The following is a 20,477-nucleotide window of genomic DNA, read 5'->3' on the forward strand; positions in this document are numbered from 1 at the left end:
TGAATATGCTTTCAATTTGAAATAGGAAAAAAACCAATAAAATTTATTTTTAGGTGGCTCTTTTCCTTTCCATCTATGACTCTCCTCAAGGCTTCATCTATAAAATGGAAATACTGATAAAAGGAGTAACAGTAGTGCTGTAGATATCCTAGCTCACTCAGCATCTGAGGCGGGAATTAGTTCACTCATTTTACAGAGGAGGGAGCAGATTCTCAGAGAGGGCAAAGCTCCCAGAGAGCAGGTAACGCTCCTTCCTCACGGGGCTGCCCTGTGGTTTAATGCAAGGAAGGAACACGGATGTTTTGTGAAGTACCAGGTGCCTGCCCGCAGTGGGTAGTAGGAAGGAGTGGTCAGAGCATGGCCTGGATTAAATCTAGCTCTGTTCCTTCCGGTCTGTGTGACCTTGGGTAAGTGATCGCACCTCTCTGAGCCTCAGCTTCCTCACTGGCAAAACAGAGGTAGCAAAAGTGCCACCTTGGAGGGCTGAGTCAAGGATCACATGAGACAGTTCCTGCCCAGAGTGGGCGCTCGACGATTGAGAGCTTCACTTATATTAACATCCTCTGGTCCAGCTCTGGCCCCCTGATTTCAGCAGGCACTGTCTCTCTCTCTCTTTGACAGACATCATGCAGAGGAAGGCGGAGCCCGAGTGGTCATGAAGCAGAGCTCAGCAACCAGCTTCCTGATCCAGGGTCCACACCCACCACGCTGCCCAGCTTGGTGCGTCAGAGGGGTGTTTCCTTATCTGTGCACCTCAGGCAAAAGCAGCCACATCCCCGGACTAGGGTTCTCAAGGGAGGCAACGTGGCCCCAGGGGTGGTTGGGGCTGTCATAACAGAGGGAGGGTGTGACCGGCACTGAGTAGACGGAGGCCAGGGAGGCTGGACCCCCTGTGATGCTCCTGACTAACTGTCCCACCAGACATTCTTGTAGGTGAAAACCTATTGAGGTGTATTGGAGGTTAGAGGCTAACTCTGTCATGTAAATACAAATTATTTTTGTACTTTTAACTATACAATGATTTTCCCTCAAATTCAAACACCAAGTAAATCAAGGGGAGAGTTATTCACCATTTTGCACAATCATCTCAGCAGCAATGACCCTACCTGCAGTGTGTTTGATACAAACACATCATTTTACACGAGGTGGGTCACACTCATGGTGATTCTACACCTAGAACAGGAAAGGGAAAGAGATTCTCCAAGCAGAGGGAAGAGCGTGTGCAAAGGCCCTGGAGTGGCAGGGAAGGAGAGAGCAATGTTGCAGAAGTGAAAGCAGACCACAGTACGGTGGGGCAGATTGAGCACAGGGGAGCGAAGTGCGTGGTGAGGTTGCAGGAGCTGGGCAGTGCAGGGCCTTGGGGACCACACCGAGGGGCCAGCGCTGTAAGAAGTCAGAACAGGCTGTTCATCAGGGAAGGACATGTCCAGGTTTGCATTTTGAAAAAAATCACCCTGCAAGGTAGTGGTGCACGGAACAGAAGGGACAGTAGTGGAGGCAGGGAGGCCAGTGAAAGCTCCTGCGGTTGTCCAGGTGATAGTGACAGTACTTTGGGCTGGTGGTTCCCTCCCAGGAGCCTGGTTTATGGATGGACAGCGGGCCCCCTCCTGAGACTTGAGCCCAGGAGAAGAGCAAGCTGAGAAGGAAAATCATAGGCCACTTCAGCAAACTTACCTGACTCCGCCACCTCGGCAATGGGCACCCCTTGCTCGTATGCCATGAAGCCCAGGACCGAGAAGATGGCAAACCCGGCCACGAAGCTGGTGCCACTGTTCAGGCAACAGAGCATGACGCAGTCCCTGTGCGGAAGCAGCAGAGGGGCTCGGGTCAGAGCGGGTGGAACTGGCGCAGTGCCGGCACATTCTGCCTGAGCACCACAGCTGTCCCACTGCCTGAGGAATCCCTTGTGGTTCAGAGAGGGTAGGTGGCTGGCCCGCGGTCACACAGCTTCTCCTGCTTTTCTAGAAGGTAAGGTCAGTCATGGGCCAGAAGCATGGAGAGGGGGTGGGAAGGAAGGGAGGCTGGCAAGTGGGAAAATGCACAACCAGTGAGGAAAGACTTGGAGACAAACCATCATTCCTTCAAATTCCTGGTGGGAGAGGAAACCAAGGGAAGCAAGATAGGATTGATTTTCTGGAGCTCAAAGCATGAAGATATAAGCCTCTGAGAGAAACGGCTGCTTCCCAGCCAGTGGAGCTGCGTGGGGAGAGTCACCCCTCCTGGCCCAGCTCTTTGCCACAGCAGCGTCTCCCAGACCTCACTGCAAGCCTCTGCTGCTGTGAGAAGCGGCCCTTCCCAAGCCACACCCCTCATGGGAGCTTGACTGTCCCCTGCTCTTGGGAATGGCTCACAGCAAAGAAGTGTCAGCATAAAGCCATGACCCAGGAGAAATCAGACTACAAACGACAGGGCTTTGCCAAGATGAAGAAGATGGAACCCTCACATCCTAGCCCCTCCAACCTGGGCTGTGCATCCTCATTCGGCCAGGTCGGGGAATCAGCTTCTCAGGATCTTAGCTACCCACAGAGCGTGCACATGGGAGTCAGGCTTACAATGCCCACAGTGCTGCATTTTAAAGGGAGGGGCTCTGGGTGGTCTGTCCAACCTCCTGCCTGAAGCATGACCAGCCTGGAGCATCCCTGCAGTGGCGGTGAGCTGGCCTCTGCGCCCACCCTAGGGAGCAGGACCAGTCAACTTGCTCCGGGGTGCTTTGCTTCCCGGACGGCTCTTACTGCTCACAGTGTAAGAACTTTCTCATGCTGTGTTCGACCCAAGTCCACCTTCTCCGGGAAGTTTTAGTTCTACCCTCCCAAACTGCCTAAAGACCTGAAGATAGTAGCCCTATATACCCTTGAGGTTTTACCTTGCTCAGTTAAACCCCCCGGTTCTCTTACCAGTGTTCCTCATCCTGCTTGTGATCTAAAATCTACTCCAGCTTGTCCAGCCCCTCTTCAAATGTCACAGCCAGGACAGAGCACTAGACTCAAGAACAGAGCAGGACTCTCACCTCCTCTTCTCCCGAAACCATACTTTCTGTAATGCAACCAAAGGTTGCACTGATGTTGGTGACTGTGACCACCAGTTGCCTTGCATTGACCCTGGGAATCAAGGGCATGGTGGAAAGAGCATTAGACTGGGGTCAGGAGCCTTGGGTTCCAGTTCTCCCTGTAATATCTTCTCTCTGGGCCTTATCTTACCAGCTACATGACAGGGTGGCTTGGATAAGGTGGTCTCTTGGCCTTGTGATTAATTAAGTCACTTTTCAGCAAGTAGTCACCTCCATACCTTCTTCCTTGGGGTGGAGTATATTTCCCTGCCCCACTGACTTTGGGCTTAGCCACGTGACTTGCTTTGGCCAATGAGATATCAGCAGATGTGACTCAAACAGAGGCTTGAGATTTGCTTGTGCAATTGGTCTTGTCCTTTATCCCTTCTGTGATCTGCCATGAGAAGGACTTTCCCAAGGGAGCTGCTGTCCCTGCAGCCTGGACCCCAGAATGTACACATGGAGCAGGCTTGAGCCTGGCCTGGACCCTGGAGCCAAACCTACCCAATGCACCGTCTGAAGGAGAGAGTCCCCAACTGACCAGCAGACTTGTGAGCAATAAAAGCGAAAGCTTAATTGTGGTAAGCTACTGAGTTCTGGGGCTGCTTGTTACACAGCATTCTTATGGCAGTGAATGACTGACACAGGTCCCTTTACAGAACTCTTCAGGCACTGTGGACACAGACTGGGCTGGCAGGCCTGCAGACTTCATCTGCAGGCCTGATCACTTCCTCTCTAAGGGAAAGTCAGCTCAGCCCAGGAGGGCAAATTTATTTCTAAGGCTGGAATAAGTCTGCTCTGCATGACTGTCTGCGGCCCCTGACTTATCCAACAGTGTAAAACAAGGCAGCACTGGGGAGGAAAGTGTTTTCTCCACAGCCTCTCCATTCTGGAATTCTCCTGTGTTTTTTGGACCTGCAGTGTTAAGCACTGTCACTGAATCCCAAGGCCCAGGGAGGACAGTCACACACTCCAGCTCTTTGTCATCTGCTGGTGAAGATGGGATGTGAATGCAGTTGTCTCAGACACCAAAGCCCACGATTTTTCTAGGAGCTACACAGTAACAATGCTCCCTAAGAATTCAGACTTCTGAATCCTGACTTTCGGAAAACAATCTTTGGGCATCCATGTGGTTGTTGAAAACAAATGTCCCTTATTGCAAGGTCCCCATCTTCTCCCAGAGTCCTCCCCCTTCCCCCCAGGCTGACCTCCTCACACCTCAGAGGGACAGAGGCTCTGAGCAGACCTGAGGTCCCTTCCAGCCCTGTGCCCTACACCCTGTTCCCTGGAGCACCCCCACCTCCAAGCAGACAGAGCTTAGCGGGCTGTGTTCTGAAGTGAGGATTTTCCCTGCCTGGTTTACTCCATCTCCATCCCTCTAATTCCTTCCCCACAGGGCACCTTCTAGGTGAAAAGCTGCATAACAAGCACTTTGAAGTTGGCAGGAGCTGAGCTGGGCTTTGAAGACCTCCAGAAGCTATTATGCTGTCGGAAGAGAGGGTATTAATTTAATCCCTCTGAGTTGGGAAGATCTGGTCATGGAACAATTTGGAAATGGATATAAAAGGAGCCCTCAGATTTTGCAATGTTACTTAGGGGATTTGCTTTTTTCTGCTGATGGGAGGGAGAAAAAAACCTGCCTGTTGGATGGGAAAGCAGAAGGGATCTGGGGTGGTCAGTGAATTTCACCCGTGTGCTTGGCAGGGAAGAGAGTGGCCACTGCCCTGAGACACAGCCTTACGGCAAGGCAGTCTTGGCCAAATCCTTGTTGACTGCAGTAGTTGGGAAAGAACTCGCCAGGCCTGGGAGTGAGGAATAGTGGTGCAGGAGCCAGAAATGCCCAGGTTCAAAGCCACATTCCACTGAGCAAGTGATGTACCCTGGCCTCAGTTTCCTCATCTGTATAATGGTACGGCTCCTTCCTTGCTTCCTTACACTTTAGCCAGAGTTCTCCTAGGCTTGAGGGATGGTGGTGAACAAGAGGACCCAGACTGTGTCCTCATGGAACTGACATTCAAGTTGGAGGTGATGGACAGTGAACTAGAGATTTCCACAAAGCCCAGCACAGAGGGCTGGCGCTGGACACTGGCTGCTGATGTGCTGACAACTGTATACGGACAGCATCCCTCTCCAACATCCCAAGGGGGTCACACTCAACCCGGACCAGAGGTCTGCCCGCCACTCTCCCTGTGCCCACGCCTTTCTCTTCTTACCTGTGCTTCTATTTTGTATCGTGGCGGACAGTGCGCTACCTCTCATCCCCCAGACCCCCTCCCGTGAACGCCTTAATGGACGAGAGGCTCTTCTGGACAACCTGGTCTGACCTCCCACCTCTCTAGCATTCCTCTGTCCAGTGGTATCCAATGACCTCTCTGCCCAACGGCCCAGGAACAGCAGAGCTTGCTGGCTTCCCCTCTGACCTTTCCTCCAGCACGTTGGATCTGCCCTTTTCACTGCCTCGGTTTCCCCAAGGTGCACTCTCTATAGACTGGAGGTGTGTGTATCTCCCAAGGTAGTGATTTGCGCATCTCACACTTTAGTGACACATAAAGCACACGGTTGACTTGACAAACGGGTTAGTAAATCCATCACAAAGCCAGCTTTCAGAGAGGATGTAGCAGAGTACTGGGATGGAGATTAGGAGACCGTGGCCAGAGACCAGATCTAATCCTCCTAGCTGGGGGGAAGACATCCATGAGCCTTAATTTCCCTCCCTTGAAGATGGGGATAACGTGGGAGGAACCTGATCACTGACAAAAGTTCTCTGAAATGATGTTTCCACTTGAGCCTCACAACAACCAAGTGATGTGGCTGCCACGTCCAAGTTCCCATCCCACCAGCAGACTGTGACACGGCCCCACTCACTATACCCCACCTGCATTGAACAGGGTTCATTTTTAAACCACAGCTCATTTGCTAGTTGAGGAAAATAAGATCATTATTTTAAGGGTGTGTTGCTGATTTTTCTCTTGGTGTTTTAAGGGTTTTTTCATATGGATCTGTTTGTATTCTCTACATATTAGGAATACCAACCTTTTGAGTATCATATTATATGTTGTGAGGATGTCCTTTAATTTTGTAGATGATTTTCTTAATGTTTTATTTGGAGATGCAATGTCATTGCCATTAGTCCATGAGTTTCTACATTATAATAAGTAGCAGAGATGTGCTGTCCAGCTATCCCTGCACATTCACTGTCTGTGATGAGGCATGGATTCAGGGGTGCAGAGACATCAGCAAACAGGCCATCAGCCTACAGTTAGAGGGCAGGGTGCAAAGTTCACTTCCACCAGGCACTGCCGGGTGACCTTGGGCAAGTCCCTGGGCCTCTGGGGGCCTCAGTCTCTGGGTAGAACCCAGGCTGCAGGCATGAGGACCAGGCAGCCAGGATCACACAGCCTCAGGCTCACCTCCCCATGGGGGCCCTCTCCCCACACTGGGTGCAGCCAGCTGCAGGAGGCCAGGGAGGGAGGGAGGCCCATCAAAAGAGGGCCAGCAGGGCACCGGCTACTCCAGGTGGGACTGGACAGGACCCTACAGTCAAGCAAGAAGAAGCAGGAAAGAAATTCCTGAACAGAAAGAACATGGCCCTTGGTGTCAGAAGACCTAGCTGTGTGACCTTGGGCCAATCATTTACCCACCCTGGGATGAAGCTTTCTGTACAGGGTAGGATGGAGGCCTGAATACAATTCCCGGAGTGTACTCACTTCGCAGCCTGGAACGCACGGTGATCACGTTTGTTATTCTCCCAGCTCCTCTGATGGACCACTCTTTGACCCTGTGGCAGGCAGAGGCTGACAAATAGCCCAGGGTCCTGTCCAGTCCCACCCGGAGTGGCTGGTGCCATGCTGCCCCTCTCTTAACAGGCCTCCCTCCCTCACCCAGCCCTGCGAGGTGGGAAGATGACCGTGAACTAGCCAGGTAGCATGGAGGGCTCTTGGGTTTGGTGAAGAACTGGCAGGGCCCGGGGAAATGCTCACCTGTAGCAGTTGTTGTTATAATTGTTATAACTTCCCAGAGCAGTCAGACAACCCAGGCAGATGGCATAGGAGAAAAAGATCTGCGTCCCAGCATCTACCCAGACCTGCAGGAAGGCACAAAGAAGTTGGCAGAAAGAGAAATCAGATGTGCAGTAAGGGGTTGGGTGGGCGGGGTGGCCCCATTCTCTGAAAGCCCCCACCCACATCCAACCTCCAAAAAGACTCCACAAAGGGACAATCAAATGTCCTCATCTCAAGAACATATTTTTTTTAGAAGTTCTAATCTTGGGGTGATTAAATATAAATGTCCTTAATTAAATCCAGAATTTTCTGGATGTTTTGGACAGTAGTTCACCAAATAGAAAGAATTTGGATGTTTAGGACTCTGCTCCAGCTGTGTGACCTTGGAAGAGTTACTTAACCACTCTGAGGCTTAGTCTCCTCATCTGCAAAGTGGGGAATAAACTTCCCTCGCAGGACTGCTGAAGCCAAAATGAGTGGTTTTTCTGCTTTGTGACTAAGGCCACCATAAGAAAAGCTCTCTTGGGTGTTTTTGAACTCACAGAGCTTATTTACCATGTATAGCAGGGGACCATTCACCACGGGGCCCAGTTACAATGAAACTCCAGTTTTCCTACAGGGCTGGAGGCTTCTCTTACTCTGCCCCATGCGCTCGGCCAGAGGCCAGGTAAGGGAGAAGGGGGAGGCCCACCAAATCTTGACAACCTTTCCAAAGAGGGGCATCTGAGGCTTCCTATGTGGTACATGTGGAAACTACTTTCTTAGTCTCCAAGCTTTCCTCCAACAAAAACTGCCATAAACGGCATGACATGCACAACAGGGATTATGGTGGTTTCTCTAACACTCCCCTGGGGTCTCTTTGAGCCCCACTCCTAGAAGCTACCAAGGAAAATCCACAGCTAAAACCCAATGCAGCTGATGAGACTGACACTTGAGAATCAAGTGCCATCTAGAGTACAGGGCAGCCTGCTCAAGACCACACAGCTGGGAGTGGCAGATGCAAGTCCAAGGAGATCCACTTCCAGAGAAACATGTGTAACCAACCCCAGAATTTCAGAAATCCTCTGGTGTAACCCCCCCACCCAATACAGGACTCTCTTCTGAGTACTTCTGCTTGATTACCACCAGTGATGGGGGTCTCACTACCTTTTGACACAGCTCCCCCTCCCCCCTTTTTTTCTTTTAGAGAATTCTGACCATTAGCACATTTCTTAAAATGAGAGAAAATCTCCCTTCCTATGTTCCTAGTTCTGGGGCTGCCCAGGCCACATCTTCCTCTCCCATGTGGCAGCACTTTACAGATTTGAAGAACCCTCTAGAACACAGCCTTTTCCAGGCAAATTATCTTAATTTCCTCTCTCTTGGGGATTGGATTACACAGTACAGGTCACTCTACCCTGCTTGTTAAATCATTCAACAAATACATATTAAAAGTGAAGGTCACACTGCTGCCACCAAACCTAAAAAGTGGATACATTTTTTTCCTCTAACAAAGGGCCTTCGGGTTTAGCGTCTTGGAGCTAAATGAGGAATGTAGGGAAAGCTCTTCCATGGAGTGTTTGTATGTGTGTGTGTGTGGCAGGGGTGGGGGGAGGTGCCAGCAGATAAGAGTGGGTTGAGACATGGTGAGGAGGAAATGGGAAGAGGGAATATTAAAAAACTTTTGCAAGAAGGGGGAGCTGTGAGATAGGGTGGTCCTGAGACAGTAAATAATGTTTGGGAAGATTTTTTTTTTAAATGGTAGAAACTTGAGGATGCTTACATGTTGATAGGAAGGGCCCAGTGCAAAAAACGTATTGACGATTTGGAAGAGAAATGGATGTATTTTCAAATCCTCCTGCTCTGCCTCAGTCTCCCCACTTGCCACCTCAGGATTCCCTTTTCTCCTCGTTAAGGCCATTAAACCATACGGAGGAGCAAAAGACAGGTCAGCTGCTGACCTGGGAAATAAAGCCAGATCCCAGAAGCAAGGTGCTGGGATGCTTAGCGCTCAACCACGCATGGTTTCTAAAGCCTCTGCAAACAAGTGTCCCTCTCCCCAGACCCTTCACTGAGTGCACAGACCAGAGTGAGAGAAGCCTGGGGGCTTTATCACACCTGGACCCCACGGGTAATGGTCCCCTCTTCCTCACATGGTAAATAAACCCTCTGTGAGTTCAAACATATCCAAAAGAGCTTTCCATCCACATGTCCCAAAGATGGGACCTCAAACCATGCTTTTTACCTGCAGGGGATTTTTCTTACAGTTTGCTTGTGCACCCAGTACTAAAAAATGGGCATCTGCTGTTTCTGCCCACCCAGCATCCAACTCCCCTTTTTGGGTAATAGCACCCCAATTTTACTTTGAGAAACCACCTCTTCCCCATTCAGGCTTGGCCAATCAAAGCATTTCTCTTGGCCACAGTGATTGGTTCAGGGATGGGCATATGATGCAAACCAAGACAGTGTAACTCAATCCTGGGACGTTTAGTGGAGCCACTACACATGGGACACATTCTTTTCTCTTGGAGATGTTAAGGTTGTAGCTGCTGGGATCATCACTGACTGTGAGGGAACAGCCTGCCTGAGAATAAAGCCAATGCAGAGGAAAGCAGTGTCTAGAGCAAAGGAAGACTAATATTGGAGATATGACTCAAGTCCCTGGATCCAGCCACACCTGAAATCAGCCCTACCTGAGAATATTTCAATTTCAGAGGCCCATAATTCCTCTTTTTCTTAAGTCAATTTGAATGGGACTACTGTTACTTCAAACAGAAAGAATTCTGACTAATAGCAACATGAAGCTCTTAGAAAACCTCAGGGGCTCCAAGCCCAAATTCTTCAATCTATCTTGAATTACCAATGACCCAGCATTTACTGAGTGCCTTCTGTATGCAGAACCCTGTGCCAGACTCTGAAAGAGGTTCTGTACAGTTATTTATAGTACTCCAACTCTGTCCGCAAGTGAGATAAAATGAAACATTCAGAGAACAAGATACCCAGTACCTGGGAGTGACAGAGGAGGGGGAAGATTAACATGTGCTAGAGTAATCAGATAAGGCTGTTTTGAGGAGACAGAGCTTTAGAGACTAGAGAAGTGATAAAAGAGGACACACTGTGCATGGAGGCTCACGAGAGAGACGAATGTCTTTTCAAATGAGTTTTTTCCCTTGCTCCCTTACCTCTGTAGGAAAAAGGCTGTCGTTTTTATTCTGATAAACCATTAATTCAACACCTTTATACAATACCCTTAGCCCTCCCCCGTTGGTGTCCTACTACGAGGAGTATTGAAATTAGCCACATCCTCTCTTTCTTTCTCCCCTTTCCTCTAGAATCTAATTTGAAGAAATATTCATTTCCAGTTAATACCCAAAGGTTTTATGTGAATTTACTTTTCATTTACACGCTCCCTCCTTTCTTTAATACAGCACAAATATTAAAAAGTACAACTTTTAATACTTGCACTGTATCTGCATTATCAGAACATACAACCATTTAATAGTATATTGTCCCCCTTTTGCCATTATTTAGTGTTAAGTTTTACAGGTGACTATATAGTGAATGCTCACCCCCAGCCGTTATGTTAATACCTCTTGTTCTCTAGTAAATTCTTCTGGAAAGGCTTATAGGAAATATATTTCCTGGGTTCTTTCATGTTCCTAATAGTCAATCTGTGGCTTTTGTACCTGAAAATTGGTTTGGCTGCACAGAAAATCCTTGGTTCTCTTTTTCTCTTTCTGAGTATCTTGATGTTGCTTAGCTGTCTCTTGGCACAAAGTGATGCTGTAGGAAAGTCTGATGCCACTCTAATATGTTTCCCCTTATAAAGCATTTACTCTTTTTGTCTGAATTATCAACAGATCTGTTGCTTTCTCTTTGAAGTCCAATAATTCTAACATTATTCTAATAAAAATATGTCAGCGTTGATTATTCTGGGTTATTTTTCTCAGGCTTGTGATATACTTCTTGGAGATGCAAATTCAAGTCTTTACTTTCATTTCAGGGGGGTAATTTCCTGAATAATTGTTTTTAATGTGTTCTCTTCCATTACTTTGGATTTTTTCTTTGGGGGCTTGTTTATATGTTGGATTTTCTTTATTTCTATACCTATCACTTTTTCTTACATTCTTTAAAAACCCTATCTTCATTTTCTTCCCTTCATAAGCTGTCCTTCCTGTCAGCTCTCTTTTCAAATCTTCTTTCTGTCTAACAGTTTCACTTACGCTATCGTTTCATATAGGCTTTTTGTTTTACTATCCTAGTTTCTCAGTTTGGGTGTGGAGATTCTGGGAAATTAAAAAAAATTGTTTTTTTCTGCTGCCATCTTGTCTCCTTGGTTCTCAAGAAACTTTCAGAGGGCAGATTAAAGAAGATTGGTCTTGACTGGAAGTGAGAGAAGACTACCCAGAATTGAGGGATGTGGTAGATGGGGGTGTAACACTAGAGGGTGAGCCAGTGTTTTAAACGGAGGTTGGCGGTATAATGCTGGGGAAATGGGTATAAGCATAGTCTAGACAAGGCATCAAGTGAGTTGTTCAGGAGACAGGTAGAAAGTCTAGGGCTAAATACTGCAGTCTGGGCTTGAGACACAGATTTGCAACTCGTCAGAATTTTATTACTAATTTAACCTCTCTCTGACTCCAGATCAAAGACCTTCTCCACTGGCCTCTTCTATTTTCCACATTTGTTAAACCAGTGTTGATTCAACTTTTCTGCTAAGATACACGCTCACTGGGCCTGCAGAGCCCGAGAATCTTCCCGATTAGATTTCTTGAAAGAGTCTCATGAAGAAGCATGATATGTCTTCACATGGACTCTACACCATTGGACTCCTTAGCAGATGGGCAAACCTGATGCATGTCTAATATTCCTAAACACACCTGTAGTTGCAAAAATGCAAAAGGGTTCCAACCGTTAGCCTCTCTGCATCCCTTGTCTGGGAAGGAATGAATGAACTCACTGGAGGAGCCACTGTATTTGTTAAGATAATTACTGCTAGGCTATGCTGAAATAAACAATAAGCCCCCAAATCTCAATGGCTTAACACAAGGGACGTTTATTTCCCACGCACATGAAGCCCACTGCAGATCCTGAAGGGGCTCTCTTCCACCCAATGACAGAGATGCAAGCCCTCCTACCTTATTACAATACCTCCACGTCAGCACAGCCTCTGAGGCAGAGGAGCAGAGAACTTGAGCTTTGCTTGGGAAGTTTGTAGAGCCAGACTTGGGAATTACTTATATACCTCCTGCCCACACACCACTGACCAGAACCAAGTCCCGTGATCCCAACCTAAAGAGAAGAAAGTCTGGGAAAGTCTCTTCCCATGTCACTTAGGAAGAGAAAAAATAGATGGTTCGTGAACACAAAGCATTATCTCTGCTACAGGCATTATCCCAAGTCTTTTTCATCTAAGGCAACTTTCTTCTTCAACTAGGAATTCCACAAACACCCAGAGATCAAACTAGATCATGTTTTGTTCTTTTTTTTTTTTTTTTTTTCCAGCACACGGGCTTAGTTGCTCTGTGGCATGTGGGATCTTCCTGGAGCTGGGATCGAACCCGTGACCTCTGCATTGGCAGGCGGATTCTTAACCACTGCGCCACCTAGGAAGCCCCAAACTAGATCATAGTGGCCACAGGAATGATTTGACAGAAGGGGCAAAGAGAGGCTAATAAAACAGGCCAACAGGACATTCATGAACCTTCTACAGTTTGGTGATGTCTTAGGAAGTGGGAATCTTGAGTCACCAATTGTTGAAAACCGACTGTGTGCAAGGCTGTCATGGGACAATCTTGTAATTTATATATAACTATGTTGCTCGGTAGTATTGTCATCTCCATTTTTAGAGAAGAGAAAATGGATCCAGAGATGGTCAAACAGCTAATAAGGGAGAGAGTTGGGTCTGAACCACCGGCGTTTTGGCTCTACACTTTAAAGAGAAAAGCTGGGGCCTCCTGGTGTGCTAAGCAGGCCTGGACTCTCGCTCAGCAGGGATGTAAACAGCTCTGTGGCTGTGAGGTCAACAGGACAAAGGCAACCCCACCTCCATGAAAGGAAGACCAGGCAACTGGGCCCCACTAACCAGCATCTCCCAGGATGCCACAATGGGGGCAGCGTGGCGGAGAAAGGGCTTCCTAGTTCTCAACACAATTTGAAGGAAAAATAGTCTCCACAGAACAAACCCTAAGGAAGCTGGGTCAGTAGCTGAGAAACAGATCACTCCCCGTGTTCTGCAGCAATGAATGGGGGGCGTTCTAGCTGCGCGGCCGGGGGCGGTTCGCATTCAGAGGTTTGGAGGAAAGATTTGCATGGGAACCAGGGAGCAGAGTCCTTTTGGAAGAGAGGTGGTCCTGCCCTCTAGCTCTGGGGCAACCTGACCTCCTTCAGGGCAACTGGTTCCAATGAGCTCCAGTGCATAGCAGGTACAGAAAGCAATGGATCAGGGTGTAACCCTTTCTAACTAGACCAGAGGGGCCCAGCTGGGAGAAGCAAGGAAGGAAGTATGGACAAGGACACAGTCTTCCCTCCCAGGCTTAGGAGCTACATTGGCAAGGTGGATGCTTAGTACCTGCGGCCCCTGTCCACACAGACAGCACTTCACAGTGTACAAGACGTCGTCCTATGTCCCGTGACCTGTCCACTGCCCTGGGGGGGGGGGCATCATTGCACCCAGGTTAGAGACAGCTGTGTGTGGGGGAGAACATGCTGCCCCTCCCCCCTTCCCACTTTGACCTTATATAAGAATGTCTAATCTCTTAGAAGTTTGTCCTTTTCTCACCTCTTGGAGAGAAGAGACTTCCCTAATTGGGGAGATTGGGGAGAAGGTCATTGTGCGTATGTGGTGAGCCCGTCCCTCTCTCTCGTGCACAGAAGATTAAATAAGATGATGTGTGAAACAAACACTCAGCACAGAGCCTAGCTCTTGCAGAGCACTGAGGACGGGCTCAGAAACCCAGCGGCGAGCTCTGACAAACAGCAGGCGCTTAGTCAATGTTAACCCCTTCTCAGGATCTGCCAATCTTCAGAGATCTGGAGGAGAAGAAAAAAGCCTCTCTTCCCTTTTATCCCCACGATACAGAGACATGGAGTGTCCACTATGAGCCAGGTGAAGCGCCAGGAGCTCCTGCCCTCAGGGAGCTTACCTTTCAGCTGGAGAGACAGACCACAAACACGGCAGATACGCTGAAACACGGCATCTGGTGGACACGAGCAAGTGGAAGGCTGGTGAGAGGTGGGGGTGCAGAGCAGCGGGGCCAGGGCCCTGCTCTGTGAAGGGGCAGCTGCTGTCCTGGCAGCTGAAAGGGGATCGGAGCAGCAGATGTGACTTGCTGCAGCGTCTAAGGCAGCATGGCTACAGAAAGCTCTCCCAGAAGTGTGCTTTCATGTCTACAAACAGCCGTCCATCAGAGCACGAGGGCAGTGTCTCTGTCTGGGATCAAAGCTGGCGCCAACAGGTGGGCCTGGTCTGCCCGTCCCTGTGCCCTGGAGGAGATGATGTTTGCTACACTGATGCTTTGAGGTCTCTGACAAACCCAGCGTTAACCCATCCTGCCAGGAAAGCACCAGTGAGAGGAGCCAGTCACCACAGCATCAGCTCACCTCTGGAAGCACCAATGACATACCAGGGGCTGTTCTACACACTTCACAAGTATTAGATTCACTGTTGAGGTCGGTGCAATTATTATCCTCCTTTTATGGATGAAACACTAACACCCAGGGAGGGGGAGTTTCTTGTCTATTTAGCTTTGGAGAGACGTACACACTGGCCACTGTGTGAGGCGTCCCCTTGGGCTAAGGGACAAATGGACCTCCAGAACCTGGCCTGCCTTGGAGAGAAGGCACTGAAGCATCACGCGAAGGGGACTAAATTAAATGAGATGGCTTTTCCCAGGTGCCTGGTTCTGTGCCTCACTGGGGCTTAATGAAAAGGGCATGAGCTTCAGGGTCAAGTAGACCCAGGCTGGATCCCAGTGCTGCCACTTATCTGCTGTGCAACCCTGGGCAAGTTACTTCACGTCTCTGAGCCCCAACTTCCTTGTCCGCAAAAGAAAGATACGACGAATGTGAAGTACGGAGTGGGGTACCTGGTGCAACTCCCTCAATCTGCTTACTTTCGGTGGTAACGCTTCTCTACTATACATGATATGAAAACAGGCTCCGGGGTCTTTCCCACCATCCCAGCCCTCTTCCCACCGGGTGAACTACTCAGGTTTCTGAGCAGTGCCAAATGCTGCCACCGCCCATCACTAAAGCAGAGTCACCTGCCCTTAGGGCCGCAAGCACGGGTACAACAGTGAGCGGCAGGAGGAGCCAGCACCCCACTGCTCTCGTGCTCCTTGCCCTCCCAGCACCCGGCCAAGAAGATGCTAAAGCCGCCAGACCCAGCGGCACATGCGGCGTTTGGCTCTTGGATCCAAGTAGCCAGGACAGGGCTTGGTGGCCGTCCTGGGCTCATGACCCACAGCCTTTCTTTCTTTGACGTTTTCTTTTCAGACAGACAGCCACACACAGACACACAAACACACACACAACACAACTTCTGTAAGCAAGAGCCTTCCATTGAGGTGAAAACATAACTTATACGGCCTGGCAGAAAATAGCGGAATTAAGCTCTTTCTTTTGGCCGTTTATATTGGTAAATATTCTCAAAAGATTAAAAGTAGGTTAGGAGAATAATACAACAGCTGTGTTTCCAGTGTGTACCTGACAACGGCTTTTGTAGAAGTGAATAATTACATGAAAATCACTTCCTTCCCACCTCTCTCGCAGCCCCCTCCGGGTTGCTAGGCGCCCTCTCTCCTCCACTCGGCTAATGCCACATACAGATGCTGAGGAATACAGTATGGCCATTATGAGGACGGGAGTCCAGGAGGGAGGACGGTTCAAGTGCTCCCTCTCTGGCGGGTTCCATGGGGGGAGAGGGCTTTGGGGGAGATGATTCTGGATACATTTGAATGCTAATGTGCTGGGCAGCGGGCAGGGCCGGCAGGAGCAGTGTGGGAAGGGGCAGAAGCTCTTGGCCTGCAGGCCCCACTGGAAATACGTTCTGCAGCCTCTGGCTCCGGTGCCAGCCCTTACCCGGGCAGCCAGCCCTGCCAGAGGCCCTGCCAGTGAAGTGTCACTGGGCTGAGGGTTGCATCGTGGGTGGTGAGGGTAGCCTGGGTGTGTCGGCTGACCCTGGTGGCCCCTGTGAGTGGAGCGGGGAGCGGGGTCACTGTGCTGGGCCTTTGCCCGGAGGCTGGATGGCTGTGTCCTGGTCACAGAGTGTGGCGGGAGTGGACCAGCAGCTGCTGGCACTGGGCTGATGGCAATGACCTCCATGCCTTATGTGGTAGAAGCCTGGGGCCATGCACATCTACCCCTTAAACCATTGCATGAGACAGCTGAGCCCCATTTTACTAAAGGGCTAAAGAGAGGAGGTCTGGAGCAATGGAGGGTGTGGGCAAGGCCTGAAGACAGTGGGTTCTCAGTCCTGAGCTGGTCCCGGAACTGTCCACATGGCCTTGTGGGCTACATTTTAGGGCAAGGTCTTCCCCCTCAAGTGTCTCTGTAAGAGGTGCTACTGGCCTTCTGGACAGGACTTTCATTGTGCAGGATGGTCCTGTTCGATGTAGAAGGTTTAGCATCACCTGGTCCCACTCTCTAAATGCCAGAGGTGCCCCCATCATAGAGGAAACCAGAATTATGCCCCCGTGTGTTCCTAACTGACCCCTGGGCAGTGGTCCTACCTCTTTCCCTGGGAGAACCAGTGAGGCCGGGGAGTCTGAGCTGGCACTAGTGGTGGGGATGCAGAACCCAGCTGCCATTGCTGAGAGCACAAGGCCAGGGTCTTTTGGGCCAAACCAAGCCCCAGGCAGGCGCCTTCTCCTGTGTTATCTGAGCAAGTGCCGAGACAGAGATGAAATCTTGTCACCTTCCGCCTTAACCACTTCTCTCGTAAGAACCATGGAGCTGGTTCAGAGGCAGAGAGCCAGGGAAAGAAAGGGCAAACGAGGGGGCTCTAAGCCTTGGGAGAGCCAAGCAGTGGTGCATACTCCAGTCTAGAGAAGGGACTTCCTCAAGGGGAAAACAGAACAGCAAGCAACCACGGTTGGTAGAGGCAGCTGCCTCTGCGTCTGCCCAGAGACAGAAGTCAATACATTTAATGACATCATTATATTCACTGATTTTTGTCTGTCTCCCCCAACTAGAAGAGAAGTGCCAGGAGAGCAGGAAGTTCTGGTTTTTCACTGATGCATCCCCAGCACTTTGCACATTGTCAGCACAGGGTAATAAGCGCTCAAAAAATATATACTGAATGCCACAGCTGCTTGGAGTTTCCAGTACACAGGAATGGAGAATTCAAGGCTTATGCAGAATCCTAGCTACCAGGCCAAGTGGAGAGTATGCTAGAGTGAGAGGGACAGGACACCTGGTTCCGATTCTGGGTTGCCCTGAAAGTTTCTATGTGTTTTCCCTAAAGTTCTTTCTTTCTTCCCGGCTTCAGTTTTCCAATCTTTGAAATAAGGAAACTGGAGGGCAAGGAGTTGACAAATACATGGCATGCACATCCCATCCCTATTCCTGTCCATGGCAGACAGTGCTAATCAATCCCACTTACCATTCCTGCTTGTGGCAGACAGTGCTAATCAATCCCACCTATCATTCCTGCTTGTGGCAGACAGTGCTAATCAATCCCACCTATCATTCCTGCTTGTGGCAGACACTGCTAATCGATCACACAGTTCTTTTGCCCCCAGCTATGGTGGAAAAAGTCCACCACCAGTGAGAGTTGGTAAGCGAGTTAAAACCTAAGAGTGACATACATCCCAGACTTACATAGCAATGATATGTTTGAGGGTCAGCGATGACATTTTTCTTGGGGTGTTCCAATCTTACAGTCTTGAAAGCCAGGAAGACACTGAAACACCACAGAGTTTAAGCTCCTACCCCACATTAGGAACAAACTTCAAGTCAAATGCACAGGGCAGAGTCTTTATAAAAGCAAGAAGGAGAACAATACCATGCTCGTGGAGATATACATTTTCAATGGATTTTTGGTGCTTGTCTTGGCCTGGAAGGCTGGAGGGAAGTAGCATAAGCAAAGGCCCTGGGGTAGGGAAAAGAAAGATCTGTCTGGAGTTTCCTGGTGGGAATGCTAAGGCCTAAGAGAGGGGATGGAATGCTCCTTCCTGGATCCCATGGGTTCACAGAACTGGTGTTTCATTCATAACTCTGTCTCTGACTGAAGTGGGAAAATGCCCACAGTAGCCGCAGGGTGGATGCAGGAAGATGCTACTCAATTCTACGTGAAAAGGATTCTGACAGTGCAAGGGAAAGTGCTCAAATTCCTGCCCCAGCAGTCTCCCAGAGGGGATCCCCCTCTCAGAGGAGGGTGGTCAGTCACAGTCAACAATGGAAGAGCTTTCTCCCTGGCTCCCCCAGCCCTGGGATGAGTTCTCTGTTGCTAGAGGTAATGAAGCAGAGTCAGGGATGCAACTCTTACATTGCCTTGGAAGTTAGGACAGAAGATCTCTGAGGTTTTCTGTTGGTAAGAAACTTGATGGTCAGTGGGTCAATTCCTGTCAACAACATTTTTCTGAGCACCATATATATCTGCTGGGCATGGCCAATATGGAGATAATTCAGAACACCTGATTATCTGAGATGACCAAAGCTGCTCATCTCATGAGGTCCTCGCCACACCTCCAGCCAGGTGCTGTTATTATCTCCACTTACAGAGCCTTCCCATCCCCTGCTCAGAGGCTTGCAATCTAGCAAGTATATGTGGGAAAAGGAAGTCAGCCAAACACCTTTCCTGATCACACAGATTCAGGCAGATGTGGCTGAGTGCCAGGTCTGCTCGGCAACTTCAAGGAGGTCACTCCTTGAGCCTCAGTTTCTTCGTGGATACAATGGGAACAACAACAGCTCCAAGCTGCTCTGGAGACACGAGCTGGCGTGTGCAGAGCACGTGCTGGCACCTGGCTCACAGGAGACACTCACCCAGCGGGAGGGGCTGAGTGGCCACAGATGGCTCATGGCTTCCAGCTTAAACAGCATCTCTGAAGGGTCTGGGGGCCGAGGACGTGTGTCCCAGGAGGGGAAGCAGAAGGAGAGTCAGCCCAGTCAGGGGCTGGTCCCAGAGCCCTGCCTCCTCCCCATCTGGTGTGAAAGCCCCACAGGGGCAGGACACCTGGCTCCCCTGCAAACACTCAGAACTGCCCGGACAGCTGCCCACGCAGCCTCCTTCTCAGTCACACCTCCTTCCTCTCCCAGGTCCACAGACAAACCCCAGGGACCACAGGCTTCAGGGTGCCTCTCTGATCGCCTCCCGGCAGCATGAGGAGTGAAAACAAAGGGGAAACCCACCGAGGCTGGGCCCCCTGTGTGAGCACCGCCTGGGGATGCAAAGACACCTTTCCCTCCTGAAAAAAAAGAAGGCAGTGGGTTCTTTTAATCATCTCAGCAGCAGAAATTCAGGCCCCAAACAGCAGACTCCCTCTCGACTGGGGGATTACAAAGCTGTTCATCTCATCAAGTGCTCGCCACACCTCCAGCCAGGTGCTGTTATTATCTCCACTCACAGACCAGGAAATGGAGGCCCAGAGAGGCTACAGAAGCGGCCCTGGATCAGCCAGCCGGTAGGGGGGCAGACCCAAACCCAGACCTGTTGACCCCAAAGCCCTGCCTTTAATCTCTCCAATAGACTCCCACCATCTCAACCAAGAAGAGAGCGCCCAGGGCGGCCAGCCTGCCACCTGGTCTCTGCCCTTCCCAGGCCCACATCCCAGGGGATGTGGTGCTTGACATCCTGGAACCTGCCCGCGTACACTCACACATTCTCCATCCACTCCTCCACCCCCACCCCGCATCCTTGCCAACCTTCGTGGTCACATAGTCATCTGCCCCACGCCGCCCCTCCTCTGCTCATCTGAATGAAGAGGTGACAGCTTTAATGACACTGGGTCCTTGGGAGTCAGACTAGCAGAGCAGCAGGCCCAGGGCGCCCAGGAAGAATGCAGAAGCAGGTCCGAAGACTGGGCGAGTGGACAACTGTCAGTGTATGGCAGCCCCCCCCACACACCTGCAGGCTGCAAGGCCGTCTTCCTGCGCACACAAGCTCAAGGTCACGGAGGGAGAGAAAAGCAGGAGGGATGGCTAACCTCCAGTGTGGGCTCACGGGAGACGAGGCAGGCCGCCACAACACTCCCTCCCAAGTGATGCTGCAGGAGGGAGGGCAAAGCTGCCTGACAGAGGGACTGTCCTCTTGTCCCATGCCTCCCTCAGTGACATCCCTGGGCACCTGCTTGAGCAACAAAACCAAGAATGATGAGTTTAAAAATAAATCAAGACAGGAATGTTGAAACCTTTGGGGAGTGAGGTGTGCCGATGCCTGCAACTTACTTCCAAATGTATCCAAAGAAATAAAATGGATGGATGGATACAAGTCTCGGGAAGGTCTGTGA

At 50.1% G+C, this 20,477-nt stretch overlaps 1 protein-coding gene across 6 annotated transcripts in view; it reads right to left on the minus strand.

The window, feature by feature from the left end:
* Positions 1-20,477, minus strand: part of SLC6A11 (solute carrier family 6 member 11) — a 119,238-nt gene that overhangs the window by 23,436 nt on the left and 75,325 nt on the right. For all 6 annotated transcript variants that reach the window (XR_009048746.1, XM_057705440.1, XM_057705439.1 and 3 more), the window contains 2 exons: positions 7,027-7,130; positions 1,675-1,799 (listed from right to left, as the gene is read on the minus strand). Coding sequence is in view for 5 of the 6 variants with exons in the window: in XM_057705440.1 (XP_057561423.1) it covers positions 1,675-1,799; positions 7,027-7,130 (229 nt within the window). In the remaining variant the exon portion in view is untranslated. The remainder of the gene's footprint in view (positions 1-1,674; positions 1,800-7,026; positions 7,131-20,477) is intronic.

This window comes from Hippopotamus amphibius, chromosome 13, assembly GCF_030028045.1.
Source record: "Hippopotamus amphibius kiboko isolate mHipAmp2 chromosome 13, mHipAmp2.hap2, whole genome shotgun sequence".
Lineage (NCBI taxonomy): Eukaryota > Metazoa > Chordata > Mammalia > Artiodactyla > Hippopotamidae > Hippopotamus > Hippopotamus amphibius.